The sequence below is a fragment of the Lentinus tigrinus genome (genome assembly GCF_003813185.1).
Source record: "Lentinus tigrinus ALCF2SS1-7 unplaced genomic scaffold L226scaffold_29, whole genome shotgun sequence".
NCBI classification, from domain to species: Eukaryota; Fungi; Basidiomycota; class Agaricomycetes; order Polyporales; family Polyporaceae; genus Lentinus; species Lentinus tigrinus.
Window position 1 is genome coordinate 214,818 of NW_027137938.1, and position 16,402 is coordinate 231,219.

The 16,402-nt window shown below is 53.1% G+C and overlaps 7 protein-coding genes across 7 annotated transcripts; 2 read left to right on the forward strand and 5 right to left on the reverse strand.

Moving 5' to 3' along the window:
* Positions 1 to 158: 158 nt before the first annotated feature.
* On the reverse strand, positions 159 to 1,998 carry L226DRAFT_525326 (uncharacterized protein; the record flags this gene model as incomplete). The annotated part of the gene is made up of 8 exons (XM_067678966.1): positions 159 to 208; positions 236 to 362; positions 416 to 517; positions 560 to 868; positions 917 to 933; positions 982 to 1,108; positions 1,154 to 1,403; positions 1,709 to 1,998. 8 exons carry the CDS (start codon positions 1,996 to 1,998, stop codon positions 159 to 161), a joined length of 1,272 nt encoding a protein of 423 aa, XP_067532041.1.
* A 1,240-nt stretch (positions 1,999 to 3,238) lies between these two features.
* Positions 3,239 to 6,370, reverse strand: L226DRAFT_573942 (uncharacterized protein; the record flags this gene model as incomplete). The annotated part of the gene is made up of 7 exons (XM_067684949.1): positions 3,239 to 3,441; positions 3,491 to 3,929; positions 3,983 to 4,032; positions 4,469 to 4,542; positions 4,610 to 4,690; positions 5,465 to 6,171; positions 6,230 to 6,370. 7 exons carry the CDS (start codon positions 6,368 to 6,370, stop codon positions 3,239 to 3,241), a joined length of 1,695 nt encoding a protein of 564 aa, XP_067532042.1.
* A 408-nt stretch (positions 6,371 to 6,778) lies between these two features.
* On the reverse strand, positions 6,779 to 8,157 carry L226DRAFT_513170 (uncharacterized protein). Its single transcript, XM_067678364.1, has 4 exons — positions 7,922 to 8,157; positions 7,259 to 7,851; positions 6,997 to 7,208; positions 6,779 to 6,932 (listed from the first exon to the last, which is right to left on the reverse strand). The coding sequence occupies exons 1-4, from the start codon at positions 8,066 to 8,068 to the stop codon at positions 6,847 to 6,849; spliced, it is 1,038 nt and encodes a 345-aa protein (XP_067532043.1). The 5' UTR covers positions 8,069 to 8,157; the 3' UTR covers positions 6,779 to 6,846.
* A 441-nt stretch (positions 8,158 to 8,598) lies between these two features.
* On the reverse strand, positions 8,599 to 10,139 carry L226DRAFT_513177 (uncharacterized protein). Its single transcript, XM_067678365.1, has 4 exons — positions 9,924 to 10,139; positions 9,153 to 9,865; positions 8,977 to 9,098; positions 8,599 to 8,899 (listed from the first exon to the last, which is right to left on the reverse strand). Exons 1-4 carry the CDS (start codon positions 10,062 to 10,064, stop codon positions 8,814 to 8,816), a joined length of 1,062 nt encoding a protein of 353 aa, XP_067532044.1. The 5' UTR covers positions 10,065 to 10,139; the 3' UTR covers positions 8,599 to 8,813.
* A 270-nt stretch (positions 10,140 to 10,409) lies between these two features.
* On the reverse strand, positions 10,410 to 11,958 carry L226DRAFT_538038 (uncharacterized protein). Its single transcript, XM_067681418.1, has 4 exons — positions 11,647 to 11,958; positions 10,991 to 11,577; positions 10,730 to 10,941; positions 10,410 to 10,659 (listed from the first exon to the last, which is right to left on the reverse strand). The coding sequence occupies exons 1-4, from the start codon at positions 11,797 to 11,799 to the stop codon at positions 10,574 to 10,576; spliced, it is 1,038 nt and encodes a 345-aa protein (XP_067532045.1). The 5' UTR covers positions 11,800 to 11,958; the 3' UTR covers positions 10,410 to 10,573.
* Positions 11,959 to 12,196: 238 nt separating this feature from the next.
* L226DRAFT_176220 (uncharacterized protein) lies at positions 12,197 to 13,171 on the forward strand. Its single transcript, XM_067672673.1, has one exon. It carries the CDS (start codon positions 12,327 to 12,329, stop codon positions 12,972 to 12,974), a length of 648 nt encoding a protein of 215 aa, XP_067532046.1. The 5' UTR covers positions 12,197 to 12,326; the 3' UTR covers positions 12,975 to 13,171.
* A 2,105-nt stretch (positions 13,172 to 15,276) lies between these two features.
* Positions 15,277 to 16,198, forward strand: L226DRAFT_573947 (uncharacterized protein; the record flags this gene model as incomplete). The annotated part of the gene is made up of 3 exons (XM_067684950.1): positions 15,277 to 15,309; positions 15,366 to 15,958; positions 16,021 to 16,198. The coding sequence occupies 3 exons, from the start codon at positions 15,277 to 15,279 to the stop codon at positions 16,196 to 16,198; spliced, it is 804 nt and encodes a 267-aa protein (XP_067532047.1).
* Between the last annotated feature and the right edge of the window lie 204 nt (positions 16,199 to 16,402).

The following is a 16,402-nucleotide window of genomic DNA, read 5'->3' on the forward strand; positions in this document are numbered from 1 at the left end:
TGGCTTGGATCTTCGAAGCCTTCGAAGTCGAAGACAAGTCTTCTTTGCTGTTGCCATCGATCAACCCATTGTCAGCATTATTATGTCAGCCTTTTTGGCCAAACTCCTACTGAGACACAAGACTACGACACAGTGCAGAACTGATTACTACAGAGGGTTTATATCATATTGTACTCGCCAGGTGCCATTAGCAACTGAGCATGTACCACTGCATCAAAGTCGGTTGCATCATCACCTGAGGGAGAGACAACCAGAAGGTCGATGAGATCGTCGGTCAACAGCACATCCACCGAGTTGGTGCAGGTGTGAAAACTGAAGAAAGCTCCAGCATCGTCTTCGACCAAGTGATGGGGGAATGCAAACTGTGAGGATATTAACACCATGTGTGAGCGATCACAGTTGAAAGGGAACTGACATGAATACACCACAGCTCGTCGAGAGGGAGGGTCGGTGAATCTGTTAAAGCCCGAAGGAGCAATTCAACTCGTAGTGTTTTTGACTTGGCCTGCGAGAAAAGCTGTCAAGTCGTCTAGTATGCTGGAATGCAATGAAGACCCACATTTTTCTCAAAATCGCTTGACGATAGCAGACTGCTCTGTCGCAGCTCAGGGTGATCAGGATGTCCTTCGCCTTGCAGATAACGAATAAAGTGCCCGACGAAGGCTCGCTCGGCAGCATCTCGCTCTTCATCAGCTCGGGCAATTATATCGTCAGCCTTCGACTTGCCCTTGCCTGTGTTCTGCTCGGCTGTGAAGTGAAAGTGAAGTCGCTGAGAGATGAACTCTGAGACGTCGCCAATTTCACGCTTGTACAAGCCAAGCACAAATGCTGGAATGTTGTCACGGGCACCAATGGCCTCAGCCACTGTCTACATGAAAATTAGCTGTGTGCGACACTACAAACACTGAGATCGTACCTGTGCCAAGTCGCCCCCTTGAGGCAAGGGTGACATGAGCCCCCGGTGAAAAGCCTCAAACTCACGAAGTCCCAGAAAGCTGTGACCCTGTCGGTATAGAACCTTGAGAAAGGCCTCACAAGTCCAATTGTCATGGGACTGGTGATCGTCAGGATTGCGAGTGCTTGTGAATTCGCTAAGCTGTTGCATTGTCTAGACATCAGAGTCATCTTCGGAGAAACAAGATGAGAAACTCACATTACGATCGAGAACCTCGATCACAAACTGGCAGACTGGGTGACTCATGGCCCTCGGAGTGGGATCATCGCTGGCAAAGCTGAACCATGGCTGTAAGGTTGTAGCCAGAGCAGGGTCGATGGCAGCGACAATGCCAGAGGACATGATCGGAAGTAGGATCGCTGACATGTAGAGAGCCGATGAACCGAAGTTAGGGCCACACTGATCCTTCAACTCTCCCAAATCTTCATCGTCTGTTGGACCGATCGTGCTGAGGAGACAAACCATGATGAGCGAAGGACAGATCGGAACTGGCCCAAGTCGACGATAGAACAGGTAGAGGCAACAGAGTTGACCGAACCCCTCCCAGGAGCAGAGTCGTTGGGGACTAGTCAGGTGGTCCTCGAAGAATATAGGAATCTTGAAGTCGCCTCGGTCGGCCCAATAAGCACTGTCACCGACCATACTTCTGACTGCAGTGATGAGGACTGTACGCTCGACACCTGCACCAGCCCCTCGACCTCTGTGGTGGGTACTGTTAGTTATAGCATCCCAGACTTGAGCACAGAAACTTACGCCCGGTATAGCCTCGCCTGTGTGCTCATAAGTTCAGTGATGCTTGTGAAGAGGCTGAACTGGTTGACACCCGGGGGTCGGATCCATGCTGCAACTGCTTCGTCTGATGGAGCTCTGTCGACTGATGACTGTGTACTGCTCGTACGAGATGGAGAGGTCCGTGCAAGATAGATGAGGTAATCGAGCATAGCATGTGCCAGTGCATCGATGTCGCCAGCATAGAACTTGAGTGGACCTTCATGTGATGGATCGTCGGCGAGCTCCTCAACGATGCGATACCAGTTCTGCATGGTCGCTGGTGAGGCTGAAGGAGCAACGATCAGCTGAGGTCGTATGCTTGATGGCTGGGCTGATGAGACAGTCGCGACGACCCCTGCAAGCTCTACACTTGGCTCTTGGTCCTGCACTGAAACGATGGCCTGATCGCGATAAGTAGCAGTCAAAAGCGAGGATGCAGTCGCTTCGGGCAACGAATCACCCGAATTGGAGAGGCCATCGTCGAACAGAGCATGAGCAGACACAGTATTCTGGGCAGGTTCGAGGATCGGAGGAGAGGGGAGGAGAGATGAAGTGTGATCGATCGGGGTATGCAAAGCCGACACTGGAAGCTGTATTGACCTATAAGCTGTTGAAGCACCTCCATACTTTGGAATATATACTGACCTGTGGTATCTCTATACGACCTGAAGAGAGAGCCATAGTAGTGACAGCAGGGGTGAGACCTGTCGTCGGCTGTGACTGGGCTAATCCGATCGGTGGTAGCCTGACAGAGTCGATGCGACGACGACGGGTAGCAGAAGGGTTCATATCAGCTGCACTGGCAGGCAATCGATGGTGGACACGGGAGACAGGAAGGGGAGGAGGGGTAACAGAAGGGGCAGGAGGGTCACGACGATGAAGGCGACGTCCACACTGCTGACAGGGGGGTAGGGCCCAGCACGAGTTAGCAAAACCCGTGGGTACCCAAGGATAAATCCGTGGGAATACTCATGGGTAAGTACATCCGCGGGTATAAGTACCTGTTTCCCACGGGTTTTCAAGGATGCGGGTATGGCTAGGTAAACCCGTGGGTACCTGCACAACCTCATGTTGTAGCCACTAACCGTGGGATTCTGATGATATGTCACACAAATTTTTCCGATCAAAACTGAGTGTGCTAGAGGCGAAATAAACATGCCCAAATCCGGAAGTATAGGCTGTCTTTTGCGCTCATTTGAGCGCTTACTCGGGCATCTCGGGCAACTGAGCGCAAAAGACAGCCTATACTTCCGGATTTGGGCATGTTTATTTCGCCTCTAGCACACTCAGTTTTGATCGGAAAAACTCGTGTGACATATCATTAGAATCCCACGGTTCGTGCCTACAACATGAGGGTGTCACATGAGTAACCTGCAGGCTGCATACACCCACGGGTACCCGAATAGCATACCCACAGGTATGGGTAATCCGTGGGAACATACCCGTAAGGATGCAGGTATGACCTTTGGATTTTGAAAACCCGTGGGTACGGATGACGGGTACATCCGCGGGTCACTCGTGCTGGGCCCTACAGGGGGGACAAGCATGGTCCTGGCACTGGAAGTAGCTGTCGTCGGAGTGCTTTATCTTGACGAGCACAATAAATGGCTTGAGGAGCCTGAAGGGGGCACATATGTGGAGCTCGTCGTGACATGTGCAGTTGGAAGTGAGGTTGAAGGGAGTTAGAGGAAGAGACATGTCGCCGAAACGAGGAGCTAGTGGGAGAGTCAATAAAATATGAAGGTACCAATAAATCGTACACACCGATGAACAGGAGAATATGGTCCTTATCGGTTGGATGCTTGACTCCCTGCGAACCCTTCAGCAGTCGGAGAGTGAGCTCATACCCATTCAGATCGGACTTGTACTGGAACTTTGAGTTCTTCGTTTTGAGGGTGCGAGACTTAAGAAGAACGATCCATGGGAGCTTGTGAAATGAGAGAGATTGACCATCAGAGGACTCGCCCTCAGTGCTGCCGACAGCTGGGCCCAAAGGCAAAGTGAGGCCATGAATGTTGAGATGGCTGACAAGATGTTCATGAACGACTTCGTAGATCGGATTGTCAAGCCCACTGAGACGATCATGAGGAATTGTGAAGGCGAGATTGTGCTCCTGAAGGCTGGCGATGATCGTCTCGACATCACTCTGAAAGAAGCGAACTTCGAGGTCGGGCACAAGGCCATGTTTGATCGTCGGAGCATGCTGAATGGAAACAGATCAGCAAGTCGTAAAGCTGACAGAATGGTTAGACTTACCGAGATTGGAATCAGCAGTACCTCCAACTTGGGCTGCGAGGGGACTTTGGCTGAAGTTGACGATGCACTCAACCTTCCCGATGAAGAGCCTGCTCCCCGATTACCAGTAAGAGTATTCGCTCGGGAATGCTGGGGAAGGTTCCTCTGTGCACTGGCTTGTCACTGCATGGAGACATTGTTGCCAGCTTGAGTTGGGGTGTAGGTGAAGGGAGTGAGGGGAGGCACACTCCTAAGAGGAACCGACATCGATGACATGGCAAACGAAGGGACAGAAGGCATCGTCATAGACGACAACGAGAGAGGCATAGAGGGGCGACCATGGAGAGCTGAGGGTCCAATGGCTGTGGTCGGAAGGGCCGATGACGATGACGAGAATGAAGCCAGGTTACTTCCAGGATAGAGCGACATTCCTTGCATCGAAGTTGAATGCCTGCAAGGTCGAAGTCAGTGGTTGTGAATGACTGCCGATCAACTGCTATTGCATACCCTTGAGTGTGCTGGGCAAGGGTCTGACCACACACACAAAGGGTGTCGGAACTCCTGGGATCGGCAGGATTATTCTGTTGATGATGATGTAAGTTTCAGCACCGACAACTGACAGGGTGAGAATAACTTGAACCGACTTACTGCTTGAAATCCTCCACAGAACGAAGAGGCACACCCTGCCTGTACAAAGAGCTGGGCAAGGGCGATGTGCCTATGTTCGCCCTGCAAAGTATTGGGGTCGGCATGGTGATTGAACCATGCATGCTGACAGACAAAGCACTGTTCATGGGGACCAGCGATCGGAACCTTTGCAAGTTTGATCAGCATGCCAAAACTTGAAGTTATACTCGTCGGAAGGGGACTCACTTCGCTGTACGAGTCGTTATGCTTTCTGAGCCACCTTGAGCATTTGTTGGGACAGTCGACCCCATAGACACATCGGCCCCGAGGGTATAGAAAAGGAACCCGAGGAGGCAGTATACCAGACATTTGCACAGTAGCGATATGTACAGTGAAGCTGACTTATTCACAGGAAGGTCGACGAGAAGACAGCAGGGAGAGACTTGTACAAGTTTATCGCCCATTAGTCAGCTTGCATGACGATTCACGATGAATCATCGTGAACCATTGCGATCATCGTGAAAGTGATGCTTGACGACCTAGTAAAACATGGAATAGCTGACCTTGATAGCCCGATGAATCATCGTGATTCACAGTGGGGTGTCAAATTGAAAGGTGCATGGCTGTCGGGACGATCCACGATGAAACATGTTCATTCATTCAGATTCACTATGATCCACAGTGTTTCAGGTGTTGAGTATACGAAGCCAGATATGCCGACAAATTGGGATCATGCAGGAACATGCGGGATCCCGAGTTATCCCCGACGATCACGTAGGATAAGGCAGGATCACGCGTGATCCTGCATGATTTGCCAGGAACGGACAAAAGCGATGATTTTTGTCCAAAGCGGCCTTTCATACATCGAGGACTTACCTGACAACCGCGTCACGTTCTTCGAGAAAATGGATGGGATTCGGGATCTCGTCCTGCTTGATATCGGTGGCGATATTGACCCAAAGGTGGCAGAGCGGGTGGAACTCGGGGGTCTTCATTGGGTCCGCGAAGAGACGCCTCCATTCCGTTATCGTATCGGCGTATGAGGATACGTCCGTCGACGCGATTATGCTGCACGAATATGCAGAGTCGCCGTCGCGGTACAAAGAGCTTGTACCGTCGTCGACGTATGGGGACACTGCGGAGCCGTCGGCCTCCTGAAGAGAGGAGTGGATGGGTGCCAGATCGGAGTCGGATGTACATGATTCAGGGTCAGGGTCAGGTTGATGCTGACGGGCTCGTTCTGCGGCAGCCTGCGCGAGTCCATCGCACATCTCATTTCGCCGCAACAGCCGCTCGCCCCTTCCTGGCAAGCGTGTCGCCACATCCCAATCAAAATCTTCTTCTTGTGGGCAGACGCGAATCTGCATCTTGAGCCCGGACCAGAAGTAGCAGTTATCGAATGGAAATGGTGGTTCCGTGTGTACGGGGGCTCGGCCGGAAGGATGGTCGCTGTTGGGGTAGATGGGGGTGCACATGTCGGAAGTAATACATTGTTCGCGATGAGCGGGGCGCAGACATGGTCCAATGAGGTGTATATCGAAGGGATACCATGGTTCCGGACCCCATATCCCCAGTCGTTTGTGCTGTACCAACGTTGATGTCAGTTCACAGATGTAACATACGGTGAATGAAAAAACCTACCTCGTAGAGATATACCAGATACGATTGAGAGGACAAGGCTTCCGCGGCCCTCAGCGCCTCAGGGTCGTTCAGGTGCCGTACCATCGCAACGGGGTCCATGCGGATGACCACAAATGAATGATCAACAGGGAGAAATGGCATAGCGCACTAGGACTGTGAATTGAGGAGGGCCTGGAGAAATGCAGGGCCAAGTATGTGTCAGTATGGACGGATGAGGTATTGACTGCGGTGGTAAGATCGAAGAACAGGATGTCCGATCGTCACTATTATATGACTGGACTGGCAGCTCGGAGCGACAGAAGGGACGGTGCGAAGACGAGAACAATACCTCAGCACAACACCTTCACCATGGCAAAAGAACAAGAGATTCCGACTCTCGAGTGGCGCTCGGGCCTTTCCGAGGGGACAATATATTGTCTCACAGCCGTGCGCGTGCGGACCAGCGAAGTTGCAATGGCCCAACTTCTTCGTACACATGGTACAGGTCATAGAAAATTGATCATCAATCGTTATGAGCGCAAACGGGTAGATGGCTTTACATATACCATGGCACGACGAACTCGAAGGAGAGAACAACGAAGCCATGACGGCCGATATCACCAGGATACAGCTTATGTTCAGGGCCACACGGGGATGTAAGGTATACGAAAGAGGCTCCGGACGCGCAGCCCAACCTTGCGGATCAACTTGAACGGCCGGAAACCTGCAGTGAGCATACTAGAAGTCAGTCACACGAACAAGTCGCGACTAGAGGACGGGATACGGACGTCGAGGCTTGGTCTCTGGCTGTGAGTCTTCCCACCACTCCGAGTGACGGGTTTCCAGCGAGACTGCGCTGCCGAGTGCGTCAGGATGGGAACTATCGAGCTCCGGCTCGTCCCACGACTCGGTGTCACTGCCGGTCCTGAGCGATAGGCTACTGCGTGGGACTGGTAGGAAAGGGAGAGTCGGATCGCGAGCCCTGGCTTCTCGGATGATCCTAAACGACGCGGTAAGTGACATGCGCGACCGAGCGTATTAGAGACACACCTAACGATTGCGTCGCGTTCTTCGAACAGGTGTTTGGGGTTTGTAATCTCGTCCTGCTTCATGTTGGATGCCAGGTCGGTCCAGAGGTGGCAGAAGGGACGTAACTCGGGGCTTCTAACCGGGTCAGCGAACAGACGAGTCAGAAGCGTGAAAGTGTTGACGTATTCCGACACAGGCATATCGACATTGGGAGACTGCGGGACGGATGGCGAGTCAGAGACGGGGTTCAGCCGGCGTGCTTGTTCTGCAAGGATCCGCCGATTTCTGTCTTCCCCCTCGTAATCAATCCGTCGTGGTTCGCCGTCAGAATCAAGCGACAACGCGGTCGTCTCCTTCCAATTGAAACCCTCCTCTCGCGGGCAGACACGAATCTCCATCTTCACTTCAGACCAGATGTAACAATTGTCGAAAGGAAAGACGGGCTTGGTCATCAGCGGAGCACGGCCCGATGGATGGTCTTCGTTGGGGAATATAGGCATGCACATGTCGGGAGTGATGCACTTGTCCTCGTCCGAGGGACGGAGAGACTGCCAAACAGGATATACGTCGAAGGCATGCCAAGGCTGCTCAGCCCCAATCGGGAGTCGATGATTCTGTCAAAGATAGCACAGCTATAAGTTCAGATGCATCACCTGTTATTGCGATTGCAATGAGGTAACGCACCAGGTCAAGATAGACTAAGTACGACTGGGGGGATAAGGCCTCTGCAGCCCGCAGAGCCTGACAATCATTGAGGTGGCGAACCATTGCGACGGGATCCATGCGAATAACTGCAAACGATCCTTCCATGGGTACATGGATACCTGGCATGGCGATTATCGGCGGTGGGAGATGGCGGTAGGGCTCTAAAACTGAGGGTTGAGAGAAGTTCAAGTTGGCGAACGTCGCTTGGACTTGCAAGGCAGTGAATTATGGCGTGGTAGATCAGTTGAAATCTCGTCCATTATGTGGCCGCTGGCGTTACTAGAGAGGGCCATTGCGAGTACGAAAACAAAAGGAACACGACGTCGCTATGGCAGCCGCCCGGGACCCTTGTTCGGACCGAGTTTGGCATGATTTGTCCTGGTGGCTGCTACGGGCGCCGAACGCTAGCGACTACGACTCGGACGTCACGCTCAAAGACTCGCCTTTCCAATAAGCCTCGAGCTCTCTCATCCCTCAAGATGCAGCCGGAATTCGAGCTCGTTGACTAGGCAGAGCGTTGAACATTTTATCTGACGTGGTATGGACGACCGGAGGATAATGCCGCATGCGACGTTGCTCTCCCCACCGGTGATACTTCGAAGCCAGACGAGACATTGGGAGGTACTCGAATTTAGGAAGTACTCGTACATTATATTGTCGCAAAGGATATTGATTTATTCGAGCGCAACCACCTGGTGCCTCAACAATCGAACAGACTGAGGATATCATATTTGTACCTGCGTATGGTATGGCGGCGCAGGTGGGTTCTCATTATGATATACAGAGACAAAGGTATCGGGGATCTTAAACGGAATAAGGCTTACGTCGGCCCGCACCGGCAACGAGTACTGGAGACCATTGCGAGGTGGATTCAGGGCCATACAGGGATGTACGGTATACGGAACAGGGTCCGGACATGCAGTCTAACCTTGCGAATGAACTTGAGCGGACGGAAGCCTATTGAGACGACAAAGCAATAATCAGCATGATTCCAAATAAATGTAGCTATGCTGAAGACCTTGAAAAGGACTCACGTTTAGGCTTCGGTTTCTCCCTTCCCAGCCACTTGAGGGTCAGCGTCGCTTTGCTGTCGGCATCCTCTGGTGCCGCCATCGGCAGGATGGCAGGGTTTCGAGCCCGGGCCTCTCGGATGATCCTGGACAAGCGACTCTCAGTGGGGCTTCATCATTGAGTGCCATCAAGGACTGACCTAACTACCGCGTCACGCTCTTCGAGAAAATGGATGGGATTCGCAATCTCATCCTGCTTGATATTGGAAGCGATATCACCCCAAAGGTGGCAGAGCGGGTGGAACTCGGGGGACGCCACCGGGTCCGCGAAGAGGCGCCTCCATTCCATCATCGTATCCTCGTATCCGGACCCGTCCGCCGAAGCGATGTCACTCATTACACTGCATGAGTTGGCAGAGACCGAATCACTGTACAACGAGCTCGCATCGTCGTCGACAAGTGGAGTCTCCGCGGAGCCATCGGCCTGAAGAGAGCGGCCCGGGTGGGTGGGTGCCAGGTCGGATGCGCATGATTCGGGGACAGGGTCAGGTTGAGGCTGAAGAGCTCGTTCTGCGGCAGTCTGCTTGACTTCATCGCATATCTCATTATGCCGCCACATCTGCTCGCCTTTCGACGACAAGTGAGTCGTCACGTCCCAATCGAATCCTTCCGTTCGAGGGCAGACGCGGACCTTCATCTTCGTCCTCGACCAAAAGTGGCAGTTATCGAACGGGAAAGGTGGTTCTGTGTGTACGGGTGCTCGGCCCGCGGGATGATCTTGGTTGGGATAGATAGGGGTGCACATGTCGGCGGTAACGCATTGCTCGTTGTGAGCGGGGCGCAGACATGGTCCGATGAGGTGTATATCGAAGGAGTACCATGGTTTCGGACCCCAAATAGGGAGCCGATTGTGCTATAGCAATGTGACTGTCAGTTCACATATAATGAAAACAGTGAGTAGAGAAACCTACGCCGTCAAGGTATACCAGATACGATTGAGGGGACAAGGCTTCTGCAGCCTTCAGCGCCTCGGGGTCGTCCAGGTGCCGTACCATTGCAACAGGGTCCATGCGGATGACCGCAAATGACTGGTCATCGGGGTAGTCTAGCATCGTGCACTATGTCTGTAAACTGAGAAGGGCATGGAGAAACGGAGGGTCAAGTGTGCGTCAGTATGGATGGATGAGGTGTTGAACGTGGTGATAAGATCGAAGAACAAGTGTCTGACCTATCAGCATTATATGACTGGACCGGCGACTGGCAACAACCGAAGGGACGCTGCGAAGACGAGAACAATAGCTCAGCACAACACCTTCACCATGACAAAGGACAACAGATTCCCACTCGAGTGGCGCTCGGGCCCTTCCGAGTGTTGGTGGAAATCATCGTTTCGCAAACTTCTGGGCTAGCGAAGTTGGCGCAACAGCCCAACTCCATCGCACGGAAAGGTACAGCGTGGCGTAGGTCATAGCGAAATGATCGTGGATTCATACACGCATGAATGAAAGGATAGCGTTATATCATCGTACGACGAACTAAGCAAACAGCTCCGAGTGCATGGGCTCGAGGAGGGAGAACAACGAAGCCATAGCGGCCAATAACACAAGGCTAAGGCTTGTGTTCATGGCCACACGGGGATGTAAGGTATACGAAAGAGGCTCCGGACACGCAGTCCGACCTTGCGGATCAACTTGAACGGACGGAAACCTGATGTAAAGACGAGCACGGCAAAGGTCAGTCGCACGAATAAGACTCGACTAAACAATGGGCTACTAACGTCGACGCTTGGTCTCTGGCTGTGAGTCTTCCCACCACTCCGAGTGACGGGTTTCCAGCGAGACTGCGCTGCCAGGTGCGTCAGGATGGGAGCAGTCGAGCTCCGACTCGTCCCACGATTCCGAGTCACTGGCGGTCCTGAGCGATAGGCTACTGCGTGGGACTGGTAGGAAAGGGAGAGTCGGATCACGAGCCCTGGCTTCTCGGATGATCCTAAACGACGCGTAAGTTACACACGCGACCGAGCGCATTAGAGACACACCTAACGATTGCGTCGCGTTCTTCGAACAGATGTTTGGGGTTTGTAATCTCGTCCTGCTTAATGTTGGACGCCAGGTCGGTCCAGAGATGGCAGAAGGGATGGAGCTCCGGGCTCCTAACCGGGTCAGCGAAGAGGCGAGTCATACACGTGAAATCGTCAACGGAATCGGGCAACCCGAGATTGGGGGACTGAAGGACAGATGGCGACTCAGGGTCATGGTTCGGCTGGCGTACTTGCTCTGCAAGGATCCGCTGATCTCTGTCGTCCCACTCGTAACCAATCCGTCGTCGTTCGCCCTCAGAACCGGGCGACAACGCGGTCGTCTCCTTCCAATTGAAACCCTCTTCTCGCGGGCAGACACGGATCTCCATCTTCACCTCAGACCAGATGTAGCAGTTGTCGAAAGGAAAGGCAGGTTTGGTCATCAGCGGAGCACGGCCCGATGGATGGTTTTTGTTGGGAAATATAGGCATGCACATGTCGGGAGTGATGCACTTGTCCTCGTCCGAGGGGCGGAGAGACTGCCAAACGGGATATATGTCGAAGGCATGCCAGGGCTGCTCACCCCTAATCGGGAGTCTACGATGCTGTCAAGATAACGCAGCCCGAAATTCAGAGGCCCGGGTAATATCTGTGATCGCGATGAGAGAACGCACCACATCAAGATACACCAGGTACGACTGAGGGGATAAGGCTTCTGCAGCCCGCAGAGCCTCAGGGTCATTGAGGTGGCGGACCATGGCGGCAGGATCCATGCGGATGACCGCAAACGATCCTTCCATGGGTGTGTACCAGAATCCACCTAACATGGCGATTATCGGTGGTGAGATGGTAGTAAGGCTCTGGAAGCTGGGAGTTGGCGAACGTCGCAACTTCTTGAAAGTGGGTGGTGGGTGGTGGTATGTTAGACAAAGCCTCGTCCTTTCTCATTATGTGGCCGCGAGGGTTACTGGAGGGGGACATTGCAAATACAAGAACAAAAAGAACACAAAGAGAGAGCCCGTCGTCATGCTGATGGGCGCGCCGAGACCCGCCTTGTTCGGGCCGAGTTTGGCACTGTTTGTCCCAGTGGGCACAGGCGCCACTATCATTTACGTGGTCGCTCGAACCGTCAAGACTACAATGCGATCGTCTTGTTGCCGCTTGAGCCTGCGTTACCGGCCTGGAGACTATTGTATTGCAACACAACCACATTGAGGTAGATGTGCTGGGATATTGCGGGGATTTGTTCATCTGAGGCTCTCTATAACATGCGAACAGCGAGATCGCCCACCGGCCAAGCCATACATTCTGCCCACCGTCTCTCCAACTTGGGTCTCACTCTCTCGCTTCAGTCATGTCTGTGTGTGCTGGGCAACGTGCAGGATGCACCGATATACCCAGACGCAGAGCTGCCGGAGACGCCATCACCGCTGGTGATGTCTATTCCATTCAGGAATCTGTCTATACTGTGATATTTGACATCCTCCTATCGTCGCGCATAGTGGATAGAGGTATAGAGCGGAGATGCGACCAAGCCGCACAACGTCTCAAGAAGAAGGATCATGCAACAGAGAAGATCCGGCCTTGCATCGCCATGAGCGATGGCATTAGCTCTGCGACCCCACTGGTCTGCCTCACTGCGAGCTGGGAACAAACGCCACTCGCAGACCTTCCGAGGCTCTTCCGACACTTCTCTATTCCCATCCACCGTAACCGAATCATCAGCGACAACTCAAATCACTATCACTCCTCACCGGAATGGGACATAGAAAACGCGTACGTCCTCGCGTGGTCATTTGAGAGCACAAGGCCGCTCGTCAATCGCTGGCCTGGGAGGGAAACTGGTACTCCACCGGACCAGCCGTATGTTTTCGGCAATACCACATTGAAGAGAATCGTCTCGGACTGCAAATATAAGCAGAAGGAGTGGTTGGCAATGTGTAGCGAGGATCCAAATTTCGCCGTGGAGTGCGCACGAGAGTGTCTGGTGAGTCTCCAGTAGTCTGTGTATGCATCCATTTTTCTGACGTACCTACAGGCGCATTGGGATGAGATACGTGCCAAGGTTACGCGTCCGAGCCCTTAGTCGTTCATGATCACTGACGCACACCTACAGAAAAGAGCGGGCTCTTTAGCCTCAGCCTCTCTGAAGTCAGGCTTCACGTACAACTCTGCGTTCTCATCCATGTCGCGTCCTTCGATCGCCTCAGGGAAGACCGGTGGAACAAGACATCTGGTGCGAGGCAGTGTCGACTCCTATAACTGGCGAGAGCCTGAGGGACGCGCTTCTGGGGACAATTGGCGATCGAAGGTGCGCACTTTTGTTACTATCTATGTCAACCAAAACTGATCAGCGACACACTCACTCAGCCATTCCATTCTCGTCTCGCAAACGAGTCCTTTGTGTCTCTGACAGCAGCCGCAAATGCGATCATCCACGAGAAAGTAAGTGAAACGTACCTCGCTCGTCGGCCAACGTCTGATGTCCCACCCTCTCAGACCGGCCCTTCACGCCCTAAGCTCAAGAAAGCTCGAGAGCATGACAGCTCTTCGGTGATCAGTGCCGCGAGCAACCAATTTTCCAAGCACCGCAACATCCTCATGCCACCGTCTCGACGCGGGTCGCGAGACTACTAGTTGCACTTGACGTTTCCCGGCATCCCTGTAGCATAGCATACCCATAGTGTCGTCAGTGTGTTGGAGTGCTGTAATGTTGTACACTTGCCTGAGCGCGAGGAGGACGCGTACCCTCACCCAGTCGCTCTCGACCTCGCCATTGTAGTTTGCGTATGCGCGGAACCGCGCTGACGATATCAATCTCGAGGGTCGCATAGTACGAGAGGGTACCCCGATTCCACTGCAAATCTGGCTCTCATTCGTGAGACTCCAGAGACATGCCTCCTGGAGCGCGTCCAAATCACTATCAAGGAGGGATCCACACTATCCAACGAGATCGGCGCGAAGTCACTCCACCGTCGGTGAAATCCTTCACCGTTCAGTGTCTAATTCTCTGTAGCGACCCCCGCCGTACCCTCATGGTTGAGTAGGTAGACTTCGTGCTCGCAGGACCATCGAGACATTGAGCGCGTCGACGAGTCTGAGATCACACTCACCTCTGTGCATGCAGAAATCGGCCGAGATTCTCATGCAGAGGCAGTATTGATGATCTCCAACACGAAGTGCTTTTGGTCGTGATGAGGTGCATGGTATGCCCGCCATGCAACTTGAAATTCCTCATGGCGCTGAGCATGTCTGACTTCGTAGTCAGCGGAACAAGCATGAAGCAGAATAGCTAGAGCGCACCTTCAGACATTCGCTCACGACGAGCGTACCTTCCAATCTCCCCGTCGTTCGTAGACGTCAGCCTCGCGAGGCTAGTCTTGACAACTTGAAGCGCGGGCCACGGCCATTACGAGACCTTCGAAGTCAAGACTGGCGGTGCATTGCTGGGGCGGTAGAACTGGAAATCCGCACTACAATCGGAGAAGCGCGAAACAGAGGGAAGCTCAGGAGCGAAGTCAAGCACAGCGTCAAGAGATGTCTCAGCCGCCAGTGTATAGGTCCGTCGCCCTCAGTGGGTGCATGAGGTGAAGAGACCCTAGCCGTAGCTGCGGGATGCGTCAAGCGCCGAGTGCTTCAAATATTGTAAGTCACCTTACTTATCGACCTACTTACTCTAAGTATGTGGAACTAAACTCACCTACATATAAACCCGGGGCTGCCATGCACTGTGGCACTGAGCTTCGACGTCCTTCTCCACGTCCTCACTCGGACGAACCCTCTCGGTACGGCGACGACAATGATGGCAAACCTCTCTAACACGCGGGCGCAAGGATCTTCGCTCGCACCAGGTCACTCTGAATATGGAGAGAGAGTCGAGAGCTATGCGCATTGTTCCTCCACAAGTCTCACCACTTCATCTTTCGCAGCAATCGATGGAACTCACTCTGCGTAATACCTGAGTCCTACAGCGACTCTTCCGACTTGAATTCCAGCGAGGGGCCGCTCACCGAATGCACGATCAGGTCGGAGTTCGACTCGGATGTTCAACTTGAAACGCTCGTCGAAACACATGGAGATGTTGCTGCCTACTCCTGGGAAAGAAGAACACCGTGTCGTGACCACCTTGAGGGGTATATGGGGCCGCAAGCTAGGTTCCCGGTGCGGCGTGGTTGCAGCATGTCACGCTTCTGCCTCTTGCCGACGGGACAGTTGCTTGCAGGTACTCTCCTCACTTACCAATCTTCAAGTTCCCCGCCTCTGTCACTCGTACTTGCCCAAACATCACTCATTGCGTTCGCAACATGAAGAGCGAAGACAAAGTTGATTATAACAAGGTAGAGATGAGACCCGTGACACGCTTTTGGCTAGTACTGACCATGTATTCTCTTAGATGTTGGCCGAATACGAGAGGCACCTCATACCCATATCATGGTCCGACTTTCCCCTGGACTACATCCAGGAGCTCCGAGATCGACACTGGGAGGCTCAAAGATACCAGGACTCCGACAAGTTGCTCGGGTGGAACACCTACTGGGACGATGAGGATCGGTGGGCAGATCGGAAAAAACACCGAGATTGGGTACGCGCGTACGAGGTCCCAGCCTTTCACTTCGGCATCTACCTCTCGCATGACGAGGTGATTCAGTATGGGAAACAATGCTGGCTCGAACGACACCCGGAGGCCACGTCTGGTCCGATGGAGAACAGTATACCCCTGCTCGGCCACCTGAACACGCGGCTGGGCGAGCGACGACTCACTATCAACGATATCCGCTTCTATCGTAGACTGCCCGTTACTTTCCCAACTAGTCCGGACACGGAGAGCTTCATCTGCTGCCTGATCTCGACCAATGACCGCGACATTCGGAGGCGCACAAATCCAAGAAACCTGGCTATCGCTCTCGAAGTGATTCGCAAGGAGTTCCCGTGCACCGCAGATCGTGAGCCCATGTGGTACTTTGACCGCGGCTTCTTTGAACCACGGTAAGCACTTTCTTTCCGTGGACAGTGTATGTTCACTCATATGTTGACATTCCTTCGCATAGTAACTTCGACTACGCCGAGTTCGACCCAGAGAGAGTGGTTGGTAGCGGGCTTCTGGCACGCCTCCCGAAGCACGTTCAGACCGAGATCAAGGAGGGGAGGAAGGTGCAGTGGTCCTTACTACCCCCAGACCAGTCCGCACCATCAGACCAGCTCGCCGAGATGAAACTCAGCGATTAGTAATTTTTTGCCTCAAATTTAGTGTCTGGTTCTCCGTAGCGATTCCCCGCTGTTGTACCCTCGCGGTTGACGTTGAGTAGCTAGACTTTGTGCTCGCAGGATGTTGTTCATAGCTGAATGGGGCGCGTCATGGGTCACGGTGGAGATGTACAATATATGATATCGCGAAAGTTCATGTCAGATATCCATGCGAACATGGGATGC

Excerpts from the sequence above, each read along its gene's own strand:
- L226DRAFT_513170 (XM_067678364.1), bottom strand. The coding sequence starts at position 8,068 with ATGCCAGGTATCCATGTACCCATGGAAGGATCGTTTGCAGTTATTCGC. Across the intron at positions 7,852-7,921 it reads ACTTAGTCTATCTTGACCTG|AATCATCGACTCCCGATTGG; the intron begins GTGCGTTACCTC and ends TATCTTTGACAG. Across the intron at positions 6,933-6,996 it reads GCCAGAGACCAAGCCTCGAC|GTTTCCGGCCGTTCAAGTTG; the intron begins GTCCGTATCCCG and ends TGCTCACTGCAG.
- L226DRAFT_538038 (XM_067681418.1), bottom strand. The coding sequence starts at position 11,799 with ATGTTAGGTGGATTCTGGTACACACCCATGGAAGGATCGTTTGCGGTC. Across the intron at positions 11,578-11,646 it reads ACCTGGTGTATCTTGATGTG|CATCGTAGACTCCCGATTAG; the intron begins GTGCGTTCTCTC and ends TTATCTTGACAG. Across the intron at positions 10,660-10,729 it reads GCCAGAGACCAAGCGTCGAC|GTTTCCGTCCGTTCAAGTTG; the intron begins GTTAGTAGCCCA and ends TCTTTACATCAG.
- L226DRAFT_513177 (XM_067678365.1), bottom strand. The coding sequence starts at position 10,064 with ATGCTAGACTACCCCGATGACCAGTCATTTGCGGTCATCCGCATGGAC. Across the intron at positions 9,099-9,152 it reads GAGCGTGACGCGGTAGTTAG|GATCATCCGAGAGGCCCGGG; the intron begins GTCAGTCCTTGA and ends TCGCTTGTCCAG. Across the intron at positions 8,900-8,976 it reads GGAGAAACCGAAGCCTAAAC|GCTTCCGTCCGCTCAAGTTC; the intron begins GTGAGTCCTTTT and ends TCGTCTCAATAG.
- L226DRAFT_176220 (XM_067672673.1), top strand. The coding sequence starts at position 12,327 with ATGTCTGTGTGTGCTGGGCAACGTGCAGGATGCACCGATATACCCAGA.